At 48.1% G+C, this 18,445-nt stretch overlaps 1 protein-coding gene across 2 annotated transcripts; it reads right to left on the bottom strand.

The window, feature by feature from the left end:
- Positions 1-362: 362 nt before the first annotated feature.
- On the bottom strand, positions 363-10,172 carry Rela (RELA proto-oncogene, NF-kB subunit). Of its 2 annotated transcripts, none has more exons than XM_078045596.1 (11): positions 9,850-10,172; positions 9,286-9,312; positions 9,038-9,189; positions 8,751-8,899; positions 7,447-7,538; positions 6,957-7,088; positions 6,091-6,195; positions 5,692-5,904; positions 3,243-3,323; positions 3,079-3,153; positions 363-1,764 (listed from the first exon to the last, which is right to left on the bottom strand). In XM_078045596.1, the coding sequence occupies exons 1-11, from the start codon at positions 9,854-9,856 to the stop codon at positions 1,133-1,135; spliced, it is 1,665 nt and encodes a 554-aa protein (XP_077901722.1). In that variant the 5' UTR covers positions 9,857-10,172; the 3' UTR covers positions 363-1,132. The 2 variants fall into 2 exon arrangements, with proteins under 2 accessions (XP_077901722.1, XP_077901723.1); XM_078045597.1 differs by lacking the exon at positions 9,850-10,172 and adding an exon at positions 9,625-9,647.
- Between the last annotated feature and the right edge of the window lie 8,273 nt (positions 10,173-18,445).

Genomic DNA, 18,445 nt, shown 5'->3' with positions numbered 1-18,445 from the left:
TTCCCTTGTCACCGAAATGTGAAACTAATGCAGGCCCTCTGATCCTTTACTGCCAGCCTCTAACATGGTCTCTGGCCCTAGTGGCCTCCCAACACTAGCAACAGGTTTAACCTCTACTGATCTAAGACCTGGATGGAGTTAATGGTGCCCCTGTGAAGATTCTGAAACAGTTCCATCCCACCAGCCAAGGGGCCCAACTGGTCTCTGAATTGGGACCCCTGTCTTCACCACCTGTTTCCATCGACATCCTAAGACCACACACTCTCAAATGACGGTATGCATATTCACTCAACTCTGTTACCAATGTCCAGCCTGACATGACCAGCAACGTATGTTCTGTGTTTGCTGAAAGAAGGCAAATGTTTGGCCAGCTTGACAAAAAATTTATTAGTTCAGAATAGAAACAGCAAGAGTCCAATTGCTTTAATTCTTCAGTAGAAACTGCCTCTTAACTGGAGAGGTTCCAGCCACTTCTTCAAACTCTTCTTCTCCACTCTCCAAACAATCTGCCCCACTATTAAGGCACTTAAGAAAGGGGGGAGCAGGGAAGTCTCAGACCAAACTCCCTCAGGATCCAGGAGAGGGCGAGTACTATGCCATTGGTTCCCTTCAGCCACTGCTGAGCAAGGAAAGAGCTGGCAGAGACCTCTGCAGGGCAGGAATGCCAGTCCCTCAAGTGCTGGTGTTAGGCAGCGCCACCGAGGGTTTGGTGATGGAACATTATTTTGGATCAAAGTGTAAATTAATCCTTTATGTGAGGAAGACACTGAAAATAAGGCTTTGTGGCCTCAAGGGCCATAGCTCCAGCCTGCTCCTCTCTCTAGGAGAGTGCTAGAAGTTGGAGCATGGGGATGGGGTCCTCCCAGAGTTCCCTACAAAGGGAGATGACCATTAGGATGGGGAAGAGTTATTCCCAGTTCCCCCATTTCCAGAGAAGTTAATGCTTCTGCTTAAGCACCTCCAAAAAGAGATAGATAGAAACTGCCAATGAAAGAATAAAATGTGCCCCCAAAAAGGCATTACCCAAAGGTATTGGGGGCAGCTGGAGCACACCCCCCAGAATCCATAAGTGCTTTGGGAGGGCTTCAATCCCCTGCAACCTGGTGCTCTGGGCAGGGCTGATATCACCCCCTTAGGAGCTGATCTGACTCAGAAGGGCTGAGAAGTCCATGTCCACAATGGAGGAGAAGTCTTCATCCCCAGTGAGGCCATTGGGGAGCCCGGAGTTTCCCAGGGAGGTGGGAGCTGGGTCAGGGGGCCTCTGGGAACCTGTCACCAGGCGAGTGATGGCCTCAGGGTACTCCATTAGCATAGGCTCAGCTGTGGGGTGGGGCATGGATACACCCTGGTTCAGCAGCTGCTGAAACTCCGAGTTGTCAACTGACGCCAGGTCTGTGAATACGGCTGGGTCTGTGCTGTTGCCAAGCAGGGCCCCCAGATCTTCATCAGCATCGAACTGCAAGTGCAGCAGGGCCTCCGACAGTGTGCTTTCCCCGGCCTGGGTGGTCTTTGAGGCTGGTGGGGCCACAGCCTGGGGAGGGCCTGGGGCTAGGACTGGGCCAGGGGCTGGGGCCTGGGCCTGGGTCTGGGCCAGAGGTGGTGGCATGGATGGGGCTGGGACCAAGGCCTGGGCCAAGACTGGGGCAGAGGCTGGTGCCAAGGCAGAGGCCTGGCTTGAGATCTGCCCAGAAGGTAACATCATGGGGGGAAACTCATCGAAGTTGATGGTGCTGAGGGATGGTGTAAAGGTGTAGGTCTGGGGAGCTGCAGGAGAGACAGAAAGGCTGAGGTCACAGAAAGCCCTAGAAAGACCCACCCTATTCTCTGTTCCTGAGCCACTCTTGATAGTGCTTAGGACCAGCCCTTCCCTTTTTGTTTTATATTTTGAGACAGACAGGGTCTCACTAAGTTGACCAGACTGGCCTTAAACTTGTGATCCTCCTGAGTAGCTGGGATTACAGGCGTGCCGCACTACACCCAACTCCTGGCTCCCTCCCTGTAACCAATGTGACTTGGTCAACAGGGTCCAGTTCTAGCCACACTGCCTCCTTGGACACCCCCCGCCCCAAATCTTAGAGCCCACAAAGGGCTCTCACCTCTGACCTCACCGTACAGCTCAAAAACCAGTTGAGGGGAGATGAGCCTTTGGAGGACCCAGTGAGCAGTGGCCTGAAGTGGGCACTTATCGCTTTTTTGTTGTTGTTTTGCTTTTTGGTACCAGGGATTAAACTCAGGGCACTTACAACTGAGCCATATCCCCATCCCTTTTATGTATTTTCATTTAGAGACAAAGTCTCACGAAGTTGCTTAGAGACTCAATAAATTGCTGAGGCTAGCTTTGAACTTGAGATCCTCCTGCCTCAGCCTCCTGAGGGGATTACAGGCCTGTATCACTGTCTGGCTACTTATCACTTTTTTTAAGCCACATACCAACACTTCTTGGTGAGGTGCCACACACCTCTTACTACTTTAGAGGTGCTTTTTGTTTTTTGTTTTTTCTTCCCTAATTCAATTGAGAGTTTGGGCAGAGATCATCCATTTTGATTATTGTTTTGGTACTAGGGATTGAATAGAGGGGTGCTTAATCACTTAAGCCACATGCCCAGCCCTTTTTTATTTTGAGATAAGGCCTCACTAAGTTGCTTGTGACTGTCCTGTGACTGTCCTTGTTCCTCCTGCCTCAGCCTCCTGAGTTGCTGGGATTACAGGTGTGTACCACCACACCCGGTTTGAGATCATACATTTTCATGTCTGTTTCCCAAGATATCTAACTCAGGGCTTAACTGATGCAGTGGTTCTCAGACTTCCCTGTATATTAGCGTCCCCAGGAAGCTGCTGCTTCCTGAGCCACACTTCCACAGCAGTCTGTAATGAGTGGGGTAGGAATCCATGTCTCCACTGCTCCCTGGATGAGCCTGACAGAGATCACCAAGCCACATCCCTGAGAAGCATGGGCCTCACAGAGAGCAGGCCTCAGACACCTGCTGGTGCCTATGTTCATCTCCTTTCTAGGCGTCCCAAACGTAGCCTGAGCACAGTTGAACCCATTGTTCCAAGGACACTAGAGGAAGTCCTTACCTGACTTAGAGATGGAAGTTGAGGTGCGGGAAGGCACGGCAATACGCCGGGGTGGAGGCCGGGGATCAGTGGGTCCTGAAGGGCAAGGGCTGAGTCAGTTCAGTCTCTGGGATATCCCCTCCCCAATTCCTAGGGCCTCTCTCCCTGCCCATTCCCCATCTCACCACTGAAAGGACTCTTCTTCATGATGCTCTTGAATGTCTCATATGTCCTTTTGCGTTTCTCCTCAATACGATGACGATCATCTGGAAAAGCAATGGGGAGTGGGCCTTGTTCTCAGCTGGCCTCCAGTGGCCCCAAAAGCCCCTCAGGAAGAAGGGGAAGGGTCAGGCTTTCCTGAGACTGGTCTCCCAACCAGTGAAGAGGGAGGTGGGACACCCACACAGCAGTTCTAAGACTCTCCCTTTTTTTTTTTTTTTAAGATTTATTTTTTAGATACATGTGGACACAATATCCCCATCTTATTTTCATGTGGTGCTTAGGATCGAACCCAGTGCCTCACACATACTAGGCAAGGGCTCCATTTCTCAGCCACAACCTCAGCCCTCTCCCAGCTTTTGAGAAGACTCTGTTGGCTGAATCTGTCCTTCAGAGGCCCTGGATGATGCCATATGAAGGGGCCCTGCTCTGGGGAGAGCAGCCCTCAGGGGGGCCAAGCCTCCAGGTCATCCCTCACCTGACTGCTCACCTCCCAGCCTCCAGGCAAGTCCAGAGAGGAGCTCTCTGCACTAAGGCCAAACAGGCCTATTTAAGACTTCCAGTCTCCTCATCTCTAGTGGTTTGGCACATTAGCCTGGAGCTTTCAGAACTATCTTCCACCTCAAGTGTCCTCAACCCAGAGCCAACTTCATGACCTTTCCTCCTGGGTCCCTGGCCATCCTTCTGCTAGGTCACCAAAGCTAGAAACCTTGGAGTTATCCCTACCATCATCTTTCTCCCCCTCCCACTTACTAACTCGACACATATCTACCAAGCACTTAATGTGTGCCGGCCTCCCTCCAAGCCACTGGACATATGGCTGTGAGTAACATGCAAGGGTCCTGCTCCTAAAAACATGGTCTCTTGGGCTGGGATTATGGCTCAGCGGTAGAGCGTTCACCTAGCATGCGTGGGGCCCTGGGTTCGATCCTCAGCACCATATAAAAATAAATGAATGGAACAAAGGTATTGTGTCCAACTAAAACTAACTAAATAAATAAATAAATATTTTTAAAAAATGGTATCTTGGTGATAGAGGGACACGGACACAACCATACACAAGATCTCAAATGTGCCAGGAACTTTGAGGAAGCTCATGTCCGAGAATAAGGTGACAGAACAGCACCATAATGGAGGTGAGAGTCAGATTAGAGGTCATCAGGGAAGGACTGGTGTGAGCCAAGCATTCCAAGGCAATAGCCAGGACACAGGTCCTGAGGTGAACTGAGCCTGGTGTGTGTCACGCACTAAATGGCAGCGAGGCTGAAAGACAGCCAAGCAGGACAGCAATGGGAGGTGTGATCATCTTGCTCCTTCCTTTTTGCAAGGGCCATGCCCCACATCTCCTCTTCTTACTCTATAGCAACATCTTCCCAAATGGCCTCCGCACCGTGAGTCCCTTCCTCTCTGATCCTCTGACTGCAGCAGAACAAACCTCCAATTCTCCTGAGAAGACCTTGGAGGCTCCCCACTGCTTCCAGGATGAAACCCTGTACTCGGCCTGAGAAGCAATTGCATCTAGGTTTGCCCACGGCATGGTCAGCTCCCAACACAAAAATGCTCCTGATTTGGCCATGTCCTTGCCTACACCCCTGCCTTCCAATGATGGCCCACAGGCCTAAAGAATATGCTTCTGGATCTTTCTCCAAGGTAAATGCTACCACCTCCAGGCACCTGTCTCCAGCTCCCTGTGCCTGCACTCCAGGGCACTCTGCACACATCTCAGTTTCACACATCATTCTGTGATGTAATGATGTGTTCTGTGTGTCCATCTTCCTCATGTGACTGAGCTTATGAAGGACAGAGAACCCGCTTGTTCATCTTTGCATTCACAACACCAGGCATGGGTCCTGCTACCAAGTGGGCGCTCAAAGCCTTGACCAAAATGTGGCTGGGCTCTATGGCAGTGACAAGGAACACACGTCTACAACAGGACGTGGAGCCAGGTGGCCTAGGGTCAGATGCTGACCAGATATGTCCCTGCCCTCAAAAGACTGGCAAGAGATTAAAATCAGATAATGCTGAAATGTTTGGAATAGGGGCAGACTAGTATGTGCTCAAAAGTCTTGGCTACCATTTTTAAATGAGGCAAGAGAAAGATTCTGATTAGTTGTATTTCTCTCAACAATGGGACATATTCTGAGAAATGCATCGTTAGGCGATTTCAGATTTCGTCATTAGGTGATTTCATCATTAGGTAAATGTCATTGTGTATGCTTATAAAAACTAAGATGATACTACATCACTAGACAATATAGGCTTATGGGACACCCATCATATATCAGTTTGCCCTTGACTGAAATGTTACACAACAGTGACTATACTGCATAAACCCAAGTTCCACCCCAGACATCCAGCCCTGGCTTTTCTTTTTAGAGCCCAGCAGCCCTGCTGCCACCCTCCCTGGCTGCGTACCTGTGTCTGGCAGGTACTGGAACTCCATGGGCTCACTGAGCTCCCGGTCAGAAGGCCGACGCAGCTGCATGGAGACACGCACAGGAGCCTGCAGGCTGGGGTCCGCATAGGGAGGGGTCCGGAATACAATGGCCACTTGCCTGTGCACGTCAGCTTGAGAAAAGGAGCCTCGGGCCTCCCAGCCTGGTCCCGTGAAATACACCTCAATGTCCTCTGTGGGAGATGGGTGGGGGTGTCATCAGTGTCTAACCTGCTCAAGTCTGCAGGTCCTAACTTCTGATGCTTGTCTCCTGGCCCATCCCAGGCCTGAGTGTTTAAAGTCAGGTACCTGGCACCACACCTTCTCAGCCTTGCCCTCACCCCTCACTCCAAACAGTCCAGCCTGCCCCTGGAGAGTACCTTTCTGCACCTTGTCACACAACAAGAAGATCTCATCCCCACCAAGGCAGCTCCCGGAGTTTCGGTTCACTCGGCAGATTTTGAGCTCAGCAGTGTTGGGGGCACCTGAGAGCGTGACAATAAGGAAGGAAGCCCTGAACCACCAGAGGTCCCCAGGGTGGCCTGCAGGAGATGCAACATCCCTGCCCTTCCCTGCCTGCCCAGTGTCAAGGTAACCCACAGTTTGCCAATCACACTTGTGTAGCCAAACTTAGACCATTCCTGTTGGCTCCTTACACCAACCAATCCAGCAGCTCTTTACCAGCTGTGTGCTCAACACTGCTCTGGACAAGGAGAATCCAATAACACATGACACCTTAACATCTCCGCCCCCACAGAGCTGTGGCCCAATGGGAACCAATTTGGTCATACCTTCTCTTTCTCCACCTGGCAATGAGCCCTTCCCTCCTGACTCCCAGTTTACTCTGGTTCCCCATTCTTGGGGCTCCAGAGTCCTTTCGTTTTCATTCATCCTGCTGGTTAAAGATGGCAACTGATCAACATCAGCCCATGTCATCTGTTAGCTTCTGGTAAGCTGCCCTCATTGAATTCTCACTGTCTAGCATTATCTTGTTCCTGTGAGTTGATGTTCCAGAATCATTAGTTCTGGGCACATTAACTCTCCCCTCACATGATATGGAAAGTGCCCATTTCCCATCAGACTTGCGACCAGTCTGGAAGCTACACCTTAAGGGCAGCTCAGCTGGGCACTGAGGAAATGACGAGTACACTAGAGGCCTGAATAAAGCCAGAGACCCTCTTGGAGGCCACACCCGCCACAGCCTGGTCCATCCCTCTTCCCTTTCTGTGGCATCCTAGCCACTCACGGTTGTCAAAGATCGGATGAGAGAGGACAGGCGGTAGGCAGAGAGGCCTCCCTGATGGGTCTCGCACTGTCACCTGGAAGCAGAGCCGCACAGCATTCAGGTCATAGTCCCCACGCTGCTCTTCTATGGGAACTGCCAGAAAAACAGTTGGTCAGGAAAGTTGGGGGGGGAGGGCGCATGACACGGGATGAGGGAGGGCAGGCAGCTCTGTACTGAGGGTGCCCTTTGAAGGCATGTGATACAGAAGTCCCAGGGAAGAAACAAGCCAAGGTCCCAGACCCATCACTGATTTCACAATGACTAGATGCCATGTTCCCTTTCTGGGCCTCAGTTTCCAGGTGGTAAAATGGGAGTATGTAATGAATGGGCAGCAAGATTCCATCCACACTATGAGTTTGGGCCAATGAGGGAGACACAGGGCAGGGGCCTGGTGCGGGTGAGAGGGTATGGTGCCACTGGCAGGCTCAGGTCTTCGCCCCTCCCCCCTCACCTTGGAAGGGGTTGTTGTTGGTCTGGATGCGCTGGCTGATCGCCTGCTCCAGGTCCCGCTTCTTCACACACTGGATCCCCAGGTTCTGGAAGCTAAGGTGTCCCCCCAGGCATCAGTTCTGGGTCTCCACCTTGCTCCCTTGTCCAGTTTACCCCTTCTTCCCTCCAAAACCCAAGCCCCCAGATGACTGCTGTGCTTCACCCCCTGCAATGGCTTCCCGTTATGCTGCAGTGAAAGCTACACCTACCTCAGCCAAGGAGCCCCTGTGGGTAGGGAGCCCTCAGCCCAGGAGCTTCCTTTCTATCCTCCACACACACTAAACTCACTCCTCCTCCTCCAAGGCTACTGCACTTGTTTTTTCTGCTTGGAATGTTTCTTCATGCTTCTCTGCTTTCTTCTCTTCATGCTTTCTCACCATTTAAGTCTTAGCAGAGAGAGGCTTTCCCTGACCTCTCAGTCCAAAATAATGAAACCAGATCTCCTGCCTCCCCCACCGTTGGTTACCCTCCCAACCTATTACCCTACTTCATTTTTATCACTGAAATTATTACTCTGTAACAGTATCTTGTTTTTGTTTATTTTTTGGTACTTGGAATTGACCCTAGGGGCACTTTACCACTGAGCTACATCTCCAGCCTTTTTATTTTTTCAGACCTCACTTTGTTGCTTAGGGCCTTGCTAAGTTGTTAAGGCCTCAAATTTGCAGTCCTCCTGTCTCAACCTCCTGGGTCACTGGAATTATAGGCATGCATCACTGCACCAGCCTTCTGCAGTATCTTGTCTGTTTATTTGTTTGTATAATTAGTTGTGGCCTGACTCTGTCAATTGGTATGTAAGCTCCAGCGAAGTCTGCTAGTTCACGGTTTTCTTTCTCATAAGAGAGATATGACAACAAGGGACTTGCCCCTCCAGCCACAAGTATTAGGGCTTCAGGATGATTAGGGAATTGTCCCTTTCATAAGAAGCTCCCACTTGATAGAGTGGACACATCAACATGTGTGTGTGTGTATTTTGGTGCTGGGGATTGAACCCAGGGGCACTTAACCACCAAGCCACATTGCCAGTCTCTTTTTTTTTTTTTTTTGTATTTTATTTAGAGACAGGGTCTCAGGGTTTCAGGGTCTCACTTCGGCTGGCTTTGAACTTGAAATCCTCTTGCCTCAGCCTCCCGAGCCACTGAGATTACAGGCGGGCAGGATGACCCCGCTCAGCCCAACAGATAATACTCCAGAAAGGAGTAACAATGTAATAGCTACTTGTCCCCCGCATTTCATAAGCTACTGCCTGGCCTCTGGGGAACTCACCTGTGGATGCATCGGTCTGGGCAGAGCTCAGCCTCATAGAAGCCATCACGGCAGTCCTTTCCCACAAGCTCATGGGGATGAGGGCGGTGAGGGGGGTCCTTGGTGACCAGGGAGATGCGAACTGTCCCTGGTCCTGTATACCCATTGATCTGTCCAAAGTACAGAACATATTTTCGTGGCCCATTAATTCCAAACCTGGCTCCTAGACGCAGTGGCAAGTCTGCTGGGGGCTTCACAGTCCTTTCCACCTCACCTGCACCCCCACCCAGCCCTGGGGTAGTGCTGACCTTAATGGTGGGGTGGGTCTTAGTGGTCTCCGTGCTTCTCTCTCCTGGGATACTGCCCGCTGACCGGCCCTCACACTTATAGCGGAAGCGCATGCCCCGCTGCTTGGGCTGCTCGATGATCTCCACATAAGGGCCAGAAGCCTGGGCTGGCTCTGCAGGAGACACAGCCAGCCGGTCTGGTGCTGCCCCTATGCCCCCTAATGCTGGGCAGACCCTCCCCAAGCCCTGCGGAAGGATGGCCCACTTACCTGAGGGGAAGATGAGGGGGAACAGGTCTGAAAGGGGAGGAGAAAAGGATCAGCACAAGCCCACTGCCCACCCTCACTGGCGAGGGCCTGCTGGAGCCAGCTCCCTCCCAGGGAAACTGAGTCAGGACTGGCTCCTACCACCTGCATTTAAACTTAAGTGCAGGTAAAGGAACCAGCACCACCTGCTTCCTGAGGGAAACGGTATGCAATCCTTCCTTCCCAAAGGGTAACTGAGTCGGGGCACTTCCCACCGCCCTCCCACGAAGAAAACTAAGGCACCGTCTTAAACGAAGTCAGACCTGCCCCAACGACCCTGGGGGGGACTGCGTCAGGACTCACCCCGCACCCCCGCCCTGGGAGGAGACTGAGTCAAGCCGTCACCCCCACAGAGGGGAAACTGAGTCAGACCCCTCTTCGCCCGCCCCGCCCCGCGCCACCATCCGGCCGGCCGCTCCCTGCGCAGCTCCGGGTGGCGCAGGAAGGGGCGGAAGGCGGCGCAGGGCTCCTGCTCCGGCTCCGGCGAACCGAGCGCGGCCACCCGGAGGGGTCAGAGGGCGCCCTCACCGTCCATGGCCAGGGTCCGGGGGCGGGGGCGGGGCCGGGGTCGCAGCTGAGCCCGCGGCGCGCGCTACAGCGGAGCCATTCGCCAGAGGCGGAAATGCGCCGCGCGCGCCCACAGTCACGTCACTGCCCGGAATCCGTCCGCGCCTGCGCGCTGCGCCGCTGCCGCGCGCGGGGGCCGAGAGCAAGTGCACCCTGCGCGGAGGACGAAGAGGCCCCGCGCGCGCCGCCGCCGCCGGGGACGCGAAACAAGTGCTTGCCGCGTAGGGGACGAAGAAGCTACTCTCCTCGACGCTGCCTGCCTGGAGGCCGCTCCCCTGGCTGGCACGGGGGCAGGCTCAGCTCGTTGTTAGGTCTCCGCCCCGCCTGGAGGGCGGGCCCTCCGATTACTCACTATGTTTTTAGGGGATTTCGGCTCCCCCCCCCCACGGCTGATCCGAGGAGTTTGGTGATGTCATCCCGGGCCCATCTGGAGCAGAGCCAGGGCTGCTTGCTGCGGCCGCCCGCCCTGCGCGGGGAAAGGCCCTGGCCTGCAGCGCCCGAAAGATCGGAAGGCTCGACTCTACATGGCTTTTCTAACCGTCCAGGTGCGATCTGGTTGTTGTTGCCTTCGAAGCACTTTGGATTCCCTATTTTTTTCAATCCAGATGCCGCTGAGGACGGTGCATGGATGGTGGGGCTTCGCCTGCATCGGGCGATCGAGGTTCTGGGACACATCTGCTGCCGCAGACGCAGACAAGCAGACCGAGGGATTGTCACCTATCTCTCTAAAGCGCCCATTTAGGATGCCGCCAAACTGCGAGCCCTCGGGGGGGAAGGGAATGGGCCCCCCAAAGTAAATCTCAGAGCCTAGTGCCTGTGTCTCAGAAGGTCCCAGGGTCCATGAGGCCTCTTGAACCCGCAGGGTCATGTCCCGTATGCACCTTCCCAGGTCCTCCCATTAGGGCCCAGGCTCCAACGTCAGAATCTTTTCCAGTAGTTAACGGTCTTGTAACTCCAGGGTGCGGGTATTGTCAAGGCCCAGGGCATATGTTCGGGTTGAGGATGGAGATTTGGGCTGGAGCATCCCCATCCCAGGCCGCCTCCTCAACCCAAAGTGAAGATGCTCCACAGCAGGCAGTGGAGGCTTCTCCAGGCGGAGAAAAGCTTATTTTCTCAGAATTTGTTCTAAATTAGGAAACCATGTGGAAATTGGAAAAGATTGGAAATTCTGACTTGCCTTCCCAGGCACTGAAAAAACAGGAAGAGAAAAGTGAAAATAGAGTTTCCACCCCTCCCACTCATTTCAGTTTCCCACGTGGCTGGCCCTGATTAGAAAAGTCAGTTCAGTATTTTGAAGAGGCGACTTCAAAGGTCCACAGAATGGATAATCTCTGGTTAACAACACACACAGTCACCACTGATTCTTGCATGATCCTCTTTTAAAAATTCATATATATTTATAACTTTTCAGTTAATACCATGAGCCAGACACAGTGGTGCACCGTGAAGGATTGCAAGTTCAAGGCCAGCCTCAGCAACTTGGCAAATCCCTGAGTAATTTACTGAGACCCTATCTCAAAAAAGAAAAAGAAAAAAAGACTGTGTGTGAAGCTCAGTTGTAAAGAGCCCCAGGGTTTAATTCCCAGTACCCACCAAAATTAATACCATGAATACCAGTGTACTCATTGAGAAATTCAAGTGGGTAGGTAGAACACCACTGTGATTCACATTTATGTCATTTGTCCATTCCCTCCTTATCCCCAGGTTCAGGCTCTTCCCATGTTCAGGCTCTATACGTACACAACACACAGACACTACACACATGCAAACACACACACTCACACACATATTATACTGGGGATTGAACCCAGAGATGCTTTGTTACTGAGCCACCTCCCCAACCCTTTTATATTTTATTTTGACACAGGTTCTCACTAAGTTGTCCACTCTGGCCTCAAACTTGGATTCCTCCTGACTCAGCCACCAGAGTTGCTGGGATTATAGGTGTGTGCCATAGCACCTAGCACAAATTTATTTTTTAAAGGAATGAATTTTGAGGAGTGAAAATGTGGGGCAGAGAAGTATGAAATAGAAAATAAGCACAAATATAAACTGTTTTGCAAGTGTTTTTTTTTTTTAATAACCACAACTATAAAGAATGTGCTGTACAAAACACAAAGGTTTAAAGACAGGTGTTCCCCCCGCAAGGCATTAGATCTCAGTCTCTGGGTTTTGGATGGCTGATCACTGATAGAAGGCACAGTCCATATGTCTGACCAGACTTCAACAGAAGAATGGCTACTTGGCCCTGGTAAGAGATGAAGTGGTTCATGTGTCACACAATTATCAAAGTTTCTCCCACAATGCCAGTGTAGAAGGGCTATGGCTTTTATATTCTCTTTCTTTTTTTTTTTAAACTATACTAGGGATTAAACCCAGGGTCTCCCATGTGCTAGGTGAGTACTCCACCATTGAGCTCCATCCCTAGCCTTTTAAGTTTTTATTTTGAGGTTATCTGGTTAAGTTGTCCACCGTGTCCTTGGACTTATGATCCTCCACCTCAGTCTTCTGAGTAGCCAGGATCACAGGGGTGTGCCACCACCCCAGGCTAGAAGCCATTTTTACACTCCACTACTTCTAATTTTACTTCTGAAAAGGATTTATACAGTACTCCTGATTTTCAAATTCTGTGTGTCTGATTTAAAGGATATATTAATAATCTTTACGCACTTACACGAGAAACGCCCATGTTAGTATGATGTTTATTGTGAGTTTTTGGTACATATTCATTATCAGGCTAAGTTCCTTTCTAATGCCAGTTCACTAAGAGTGTTTTTGATAAAATGAGTGTTGATTTTATTCAATCCTTCTCCTTTATCTACAGAGATCTTGTGAGTTTTCTCCTTTATCTGTTAATGAATGATACAGATTTCCTAATAGTAAACCACCCTGTATTCTTGGTACAAACCTGACTTGGTCATGATGTTACCACACTGTTGAATTTAATTAATTGATATTTTAGAAGGGGATTTTTATGTTTGCAACTATATTTACAAATGAAATAGCTGAAGTTTTTTTCCTTTAAAAAAAAGTACTAGCCTCGAGCCGGGATTGTGGCTCAGTGGTAGAGCGCTTACCTATCATGCAATGGGTTCAATTTCTGGCACTGCATAAAAAAATAAAAACAAATAAAATAAAGGTATTGTGTTCATCTACAACTAAAAAAATAAAAATAATTAAATAAAAATACTGGCCTTAGCCCAGTGTAGTAGTGTACACCTGTAATACTAGTTACTCAGGAGGATCCGAGTTCAAGGTCAGCCCAGGCAACCTAGTGAGATTCTGTCTCAAAATTTTAAAAAGGTCTGGGGCCAGTTTATTTGTTTGTTTGTTTATATTTGAGACCATGTCTGTCTAGGTTGCCCAGGCTGATCTTGAACTTGGGATCCTCCTGCCTCAGCTCCCCAGATATCTGGGATTATAGGCCTGTATCAGTGCTCCTGGCTTTAAATAGTATAGTTTAAATGCATACTTAAGTAATATTTAAGAAATCAAACAAAATGATGCCAAAAAAAAAAGGGTTGGGGTTGTAGCTCATTGGGAGAGCACCCCTAGGCTCAATCCCCAGTAAACACACACACACACACACACACACACACACACACACGCCTTATCTAATTTTAATATTAAAGTTATACCAGCCTTAGAGAATGATTTGAGGGAATATCCTCCCTTTTCTATTCTCTGAAAGTGTTCATGTAGGCCTGGACTGATTTCCTTAAAAGTTTGGTAAAAGTCCCTAGTCACCTGAGACTATTATTTTTTTTTTTCAACTTAAAAGAAAGATTTATTTTTCTCACAGTTTCAGTGGTTTTAGTCCATGGTTGATTCAATGGCTTTTGGAAATATGGTGAGACAGAACATCATGGCACCAGGAGTGTATGGTGGCAGAGGAGGCTGCTCACCTCATGGAGGCCATGACTCAGGGTTGGCCAGTTCTGACTGGGGACAGCACAAAGATTAAGTAAGCCAAGCCACATGGCTGAGACTATTATTTCTTCTGGAGAAAGATTTCTTTCTTTTTTTTTTCAAAGAGAGAGAGAGAGAATTTTTAATATTTATTTTTTAGTTCTCGGCGGACACAACATCTTTGTTGGTATGTGGTGCTGAGGATCGAACCCGGGCCGCACGCATGCCAGGCGAGCGCGCTACCGCTTGAGCCACATCCCCAGCCCTGAGAAAATAGTTCTTGAGGTATTCTAAATACAAATACTTTTTCAGCTACATGTGTTGAACCTTTTTAAAAAATTAACTCACATATAGCTATCATTCAGTTTATATCAGTAGTCATCTTACTTTTTTTTTGTAATGCTGGGGATCAAACCTAGGTCTCACACATGCTAGGCAAGCACTCCACCCCTGAGCTACACCCCCAGTGCTATTACCCCTCTCTCTCTCTCTCTCTCTCTCTCTCTCTCTTTTGGTATCAGGGATTGAACTCAGGGGTGCTTAACCATTGAGCCACATCCCCAGCCCTTTATTATATTTTATTCTGAGACAAGTTTTCACTAAGTTGCTGAGCCTAGCTTTGAACTTGCAGTCCTCCTGAGCCACTGGGATTACAGGTATGCACCACTATACCTGGCTTCACTACTTTGTTGTTTTTGTTTTTTTTTTTAATATTTTTAGTTGTAGATGGACACAATACCTTTATTTATTTATTTATTATGTTGTGTTGAGGATCAAGCCCAGTGCCTCATATATGCTAGGCAAGCACTCTACCACTCTACCAATAAGCCCCAGCCCTTCCATTACCTCTTTTTTTGAAGAAATATTTATTTTTTAGTTGTAAGTTGGATACAATACCTTTATTTTATTTATTTATTATTAAACAGTGCTGAGGATCGAGCCCAGGACCTGGCACGTGCTAAGTAAGTACTGTACCGCTGAGCCACAACCCCATCCCCTTTCATTACCTCTTAATATGTTACCTATTCTCTGTGTTTTCCATGTATTCTTTCTAAGATTTATTCCTAAAATGACTAGACAAGTCAAAAGAAAAAATACTTGCAACACATGTAGCTGAAAAAGTATTTGTATCCAGAATACCTCAAGAACTTATACAAATCAATGATAAAAACAGGCAAAAGGAGGGCTGGAGTTGTGGCTCAGTGGTAAAGCACTTGCCTAGCATGTGTGAGGCCCTGGTTTCGATCCTCAGCACTTCATATAAATAAATAAAATAAAAGATCCATAAAAAAAAAAAAAGATTAGAACAGAAGATACACAGTAAAAGGTATTCATCAAAGGTCATCAAGGAAATGCAAATTCAAATGTAATGAGATGCTAATTCACCCATATTAGAATAAATCAACACAAAATGATAGAGAATATGTAGCTTATGCTGGTCAGAGCATCAAATAGTACAACTGCTTAGGGGAACATCTGGCCCTTATAACGTTAAATCTACATTTGCCCTCAGCAATTTCACTCTTATTCATTTTCCCTCAAACAAGTTTTTAAAATTACATTCACAGAAAGTACAAGGATATTTGCGGCTTTTTATAATACGAATAAACTACAAGGCATCTAAATGTCTATCAAAAAGAGAATGGAAAAACATGTGGTTCAGGTGCTGGGGTTGTGGCTCAGTTGGTGGAGTGTTTGCCAAGCATGTGTGAAACACTGGGTTCGATTCTCAGCTCATATATAAATAAAGGTCAACTAACAACTAAAAAAAAATTAAACAACAACAAAAAGGTGGTACAGTCATATGGTAGACCTCAATCAGCGATTGGACCTTTTGCTCCTTGCCACCAAAAAGCAAACTTTCTGGCTTTTTTTTTTTTTTTAAGACTACAGTATACACAGCACTTGGGAATGCTACTGTGATCTTTCACTGAGTGCATTGAAGGCTGCCAGGTTCTAGTAGGACTCAAAACAGAAGAAGCTCTACTCCATGTTCAGTTTAAGGATCAAGTGTCCTTTGCCCATCATGATCTAGGAATCTTTAACCCCACCAGGTTCAAGGTGATATACTCAAGATTTGGTCAATCCAAAAAGCATGAGTTTCATAACCCTTCGACCTGTCTTCCATCTCTCTTTGTTGGGGCAGCAGCTCTTCCTCAGCTCAAACCTGTGTCCTCTTGGGTGTTCCCTAGAGAAGACAAACTCAGGCTTCATTTACAGATGGGTCAGTAGAAGGTGGAGTGAGTCCCAAATGGACTGCTTATATTTTCCAGCCCCATCCTGAAGAAAAACAGTAGTGAGGAGTAATCCTCCTAGAGGACAGAAACTAAAGGAATAGACGGGCATCAACTTCTTGTGGAGGGAGAACTAGGCGAACAAGAATGGGAGTACGTATGGACTCCTGAGCAGTGGGGAACGCGTTGGCTGCTTCACCAGGGGCCTAGACATAGCGAGATTGGGGGGGTGAGGAGGAAGAGGCATGTGAGTGGAGCCATGAGACGGGGGACAAAGTGGGCAGATCACTGTCTTATGTTACTTCCCAGCAGGTGGCATCCATGTCCATCACAGAGGAGAACTGGACAACATGGTGGACATGACTGATTTTGTGGATATTAGCCAGCTTCTATCTGAGGCCACTCTAATGCTGTAGAGTTGGTTCATGAATAGAGAACCACAGTGGCAGGGAGGTGGGTCATGTATGGCTCCATAACAGAATGCCTGTCTACTTCAGGGGGTGACAAATCAATCACACTGCAGACCCATGCTGCCCTGGAGTCGCTGTGCTTTGTTTGTAGTGGTACTGGCACACATTCTGGGAGTGGGTTTGCCTTCTCTGCTACATGCATTGCCGAAGGCTTAGTGTAACTTATCTCCCAAGCTGACATCAATTGTATAGAAAATCAGATGTGATAATGACCATATTACCCCAGGAGACACTAATGCTACCATATACTGCATCACCCCAAAACTGTTGACCTGATAGAATGCTAGAATGATGCAGCTACAATCCAGGAATGTGGCACCTCTTCCCATCATTCCCAAAGACCAACTTGGAAACTTTGTGCTTCCTGCTCTCACAGCTTTAATCTTTCCCGAATGGGAGTTTCTGGCTTTTGGTGGTAATGAGGGGTGTGCTTCTACCTAAAGCTATGGCTGCGATTTGGCCTTGGCCTATTGGACTCCTCATGCTAGTAAGCCAGTAATTAAAGAAAAGAGATATGCTACTGGCAAAGTAACTAAACCTGATTAACCTTTATTACAAGGAGGTAGCGTTCTTTCACATAAGGAGGACATCAGAGATACACATGGAACTCAAGAGATTCATTGACATGCCTCATGGTATTTCCATGTTCATTGATAAGTATAGATGGGTAATCACAACAACCACAACCTGACAAAGATGAAGTTCAGTTAACCCATTGGGCTAGAAACCATGTTCACGGATTGAAAATTCAAAATTATAAAGATATTGATTCTCTCCAAATCTGTAGATTCAGTGCAGTCCCAATCAAAATAACTGCAGAAGTTGACAAACTGATTTTAAAATTCATATTGAAATGCAAAGGACCTGTAAGTTAAAACAAAGATATTGTGCCCATCTACAACTAAAAAAAAAAAAAATGGGGGCTGGGGTTGTGGCTCAGTGGTAGAGCACTTGCCTCGCATGCATGAGGCCCTGGGTTTGATCCTCAGTACCACATAAAAAAATAAGTACTAAAACAAAGGACCCATAAGAGACAAAACTTAAAAACTTACTTTAAACCTAAATACTGGACTTTAATTCAAGAAGGTTTTACTGACAAAAGCTACAGTCATGGAGAAAGTTGCACAGTAGCATAAAGTGAGACATAGCATAAAGTAAGATCAATGGGATAAATTAGGCCAGAAAGGTCACCTGATTTTTCAATAAGGGTATTAAGGCAATTGAATAAGGAAAGACTAATCTTTTCAAGAAATGGAGTTGGATGGGCATGGGGTGCACGCTTATAATTCCAGTGGCTCAGAAGGCTGAGGCAGTTAGATTACAAGTTCAAAGTCAGCCTCAGCAATTTAGCAAGGCCCTAAGGAACTTAGTGAGATCCTGTCTCAAAATGAAAAATAAAAAGGGGGGCGGGGATTGTGGCTCAGTCGTAGAGCACTTGCCTAGCCCATGTGAGGCACTGGGTTTGAGCCTTAGCACCACATAAAAATAAATAAAGATATTTTTAAATAAATAAATAAAAATAAAAAGGGGGCTGAGTATATGTGGCTCAGTGGTTAAGTGCCTCTGGGTTCAATCCCTGATACACCCATCCCCCCCAAAAAAGAAATGGTACTAGAACAATGCGGGGGGTGAATCCTATTCCTTACTTCACACCATATACAATAAGTTGTTTCTTGCTTCTCTTGATATTCACTCATGATAATTTACCTTCATGTGTTTGGTGTTGGTTATTAATGAGATCAAATAACAAACAGTCTGTGGATTCAGTTTGGGAAGGCTTCCCTCCATGGAAGGTTGTTTCTCTTTCTGCTTCCTCTTTTGTCCTTGGTATTGGTGGGGGTGGGGAGGTATGGGAACAGCGAGTTCATTTCAGGAGTAAAATAGTCAGCCCTCCAAATCTGCACATTCCTCATATGCAGGTTGAACCCAGAAAGGACCAAAATA

This window comes from Ictidomys tridecemlineatus, chromosome 4 (genome assembly GCF_052094955.1).
Source record: "Ictidomys tridecemlineatus isolate mIctTri1 chromosome 4, mIctTri1.hap1, whole genome shotgun sequence".
In the NCBI taxonomy this organism is placed as follows: Eukaryota; Metazoa; Chordata; class Mammalia; order Rodentia; family Sciuridae; genus Ictidomys; species Ictidomys tridecemlineatus.
This window is presented reverse-complemented; position numbering and strand designations above follow the sequence as displayed.

What these genes read in the sequence shown, in the direction of transcription:
- Rela (XM_078045596.1), bottom strand. An exon ending in TCATCCGATCTTTGACAACC is followed by an intron (nt 6,196 to 6,956) that starts GTGAGTGGCTAG and finishes TCACGCTCTCAG; the next exon opens with GTGCCCCCAACACTGCTGAG. An exon ending in AACTTCCATCTCTAAGTCAG is followed by an intron (nt 1,765 to 3,078) that starts GTAAGGACTTCC and finishes TCTCTCCTGCAG; the next exon opens with CTCCCCAGACCTACACCTTT.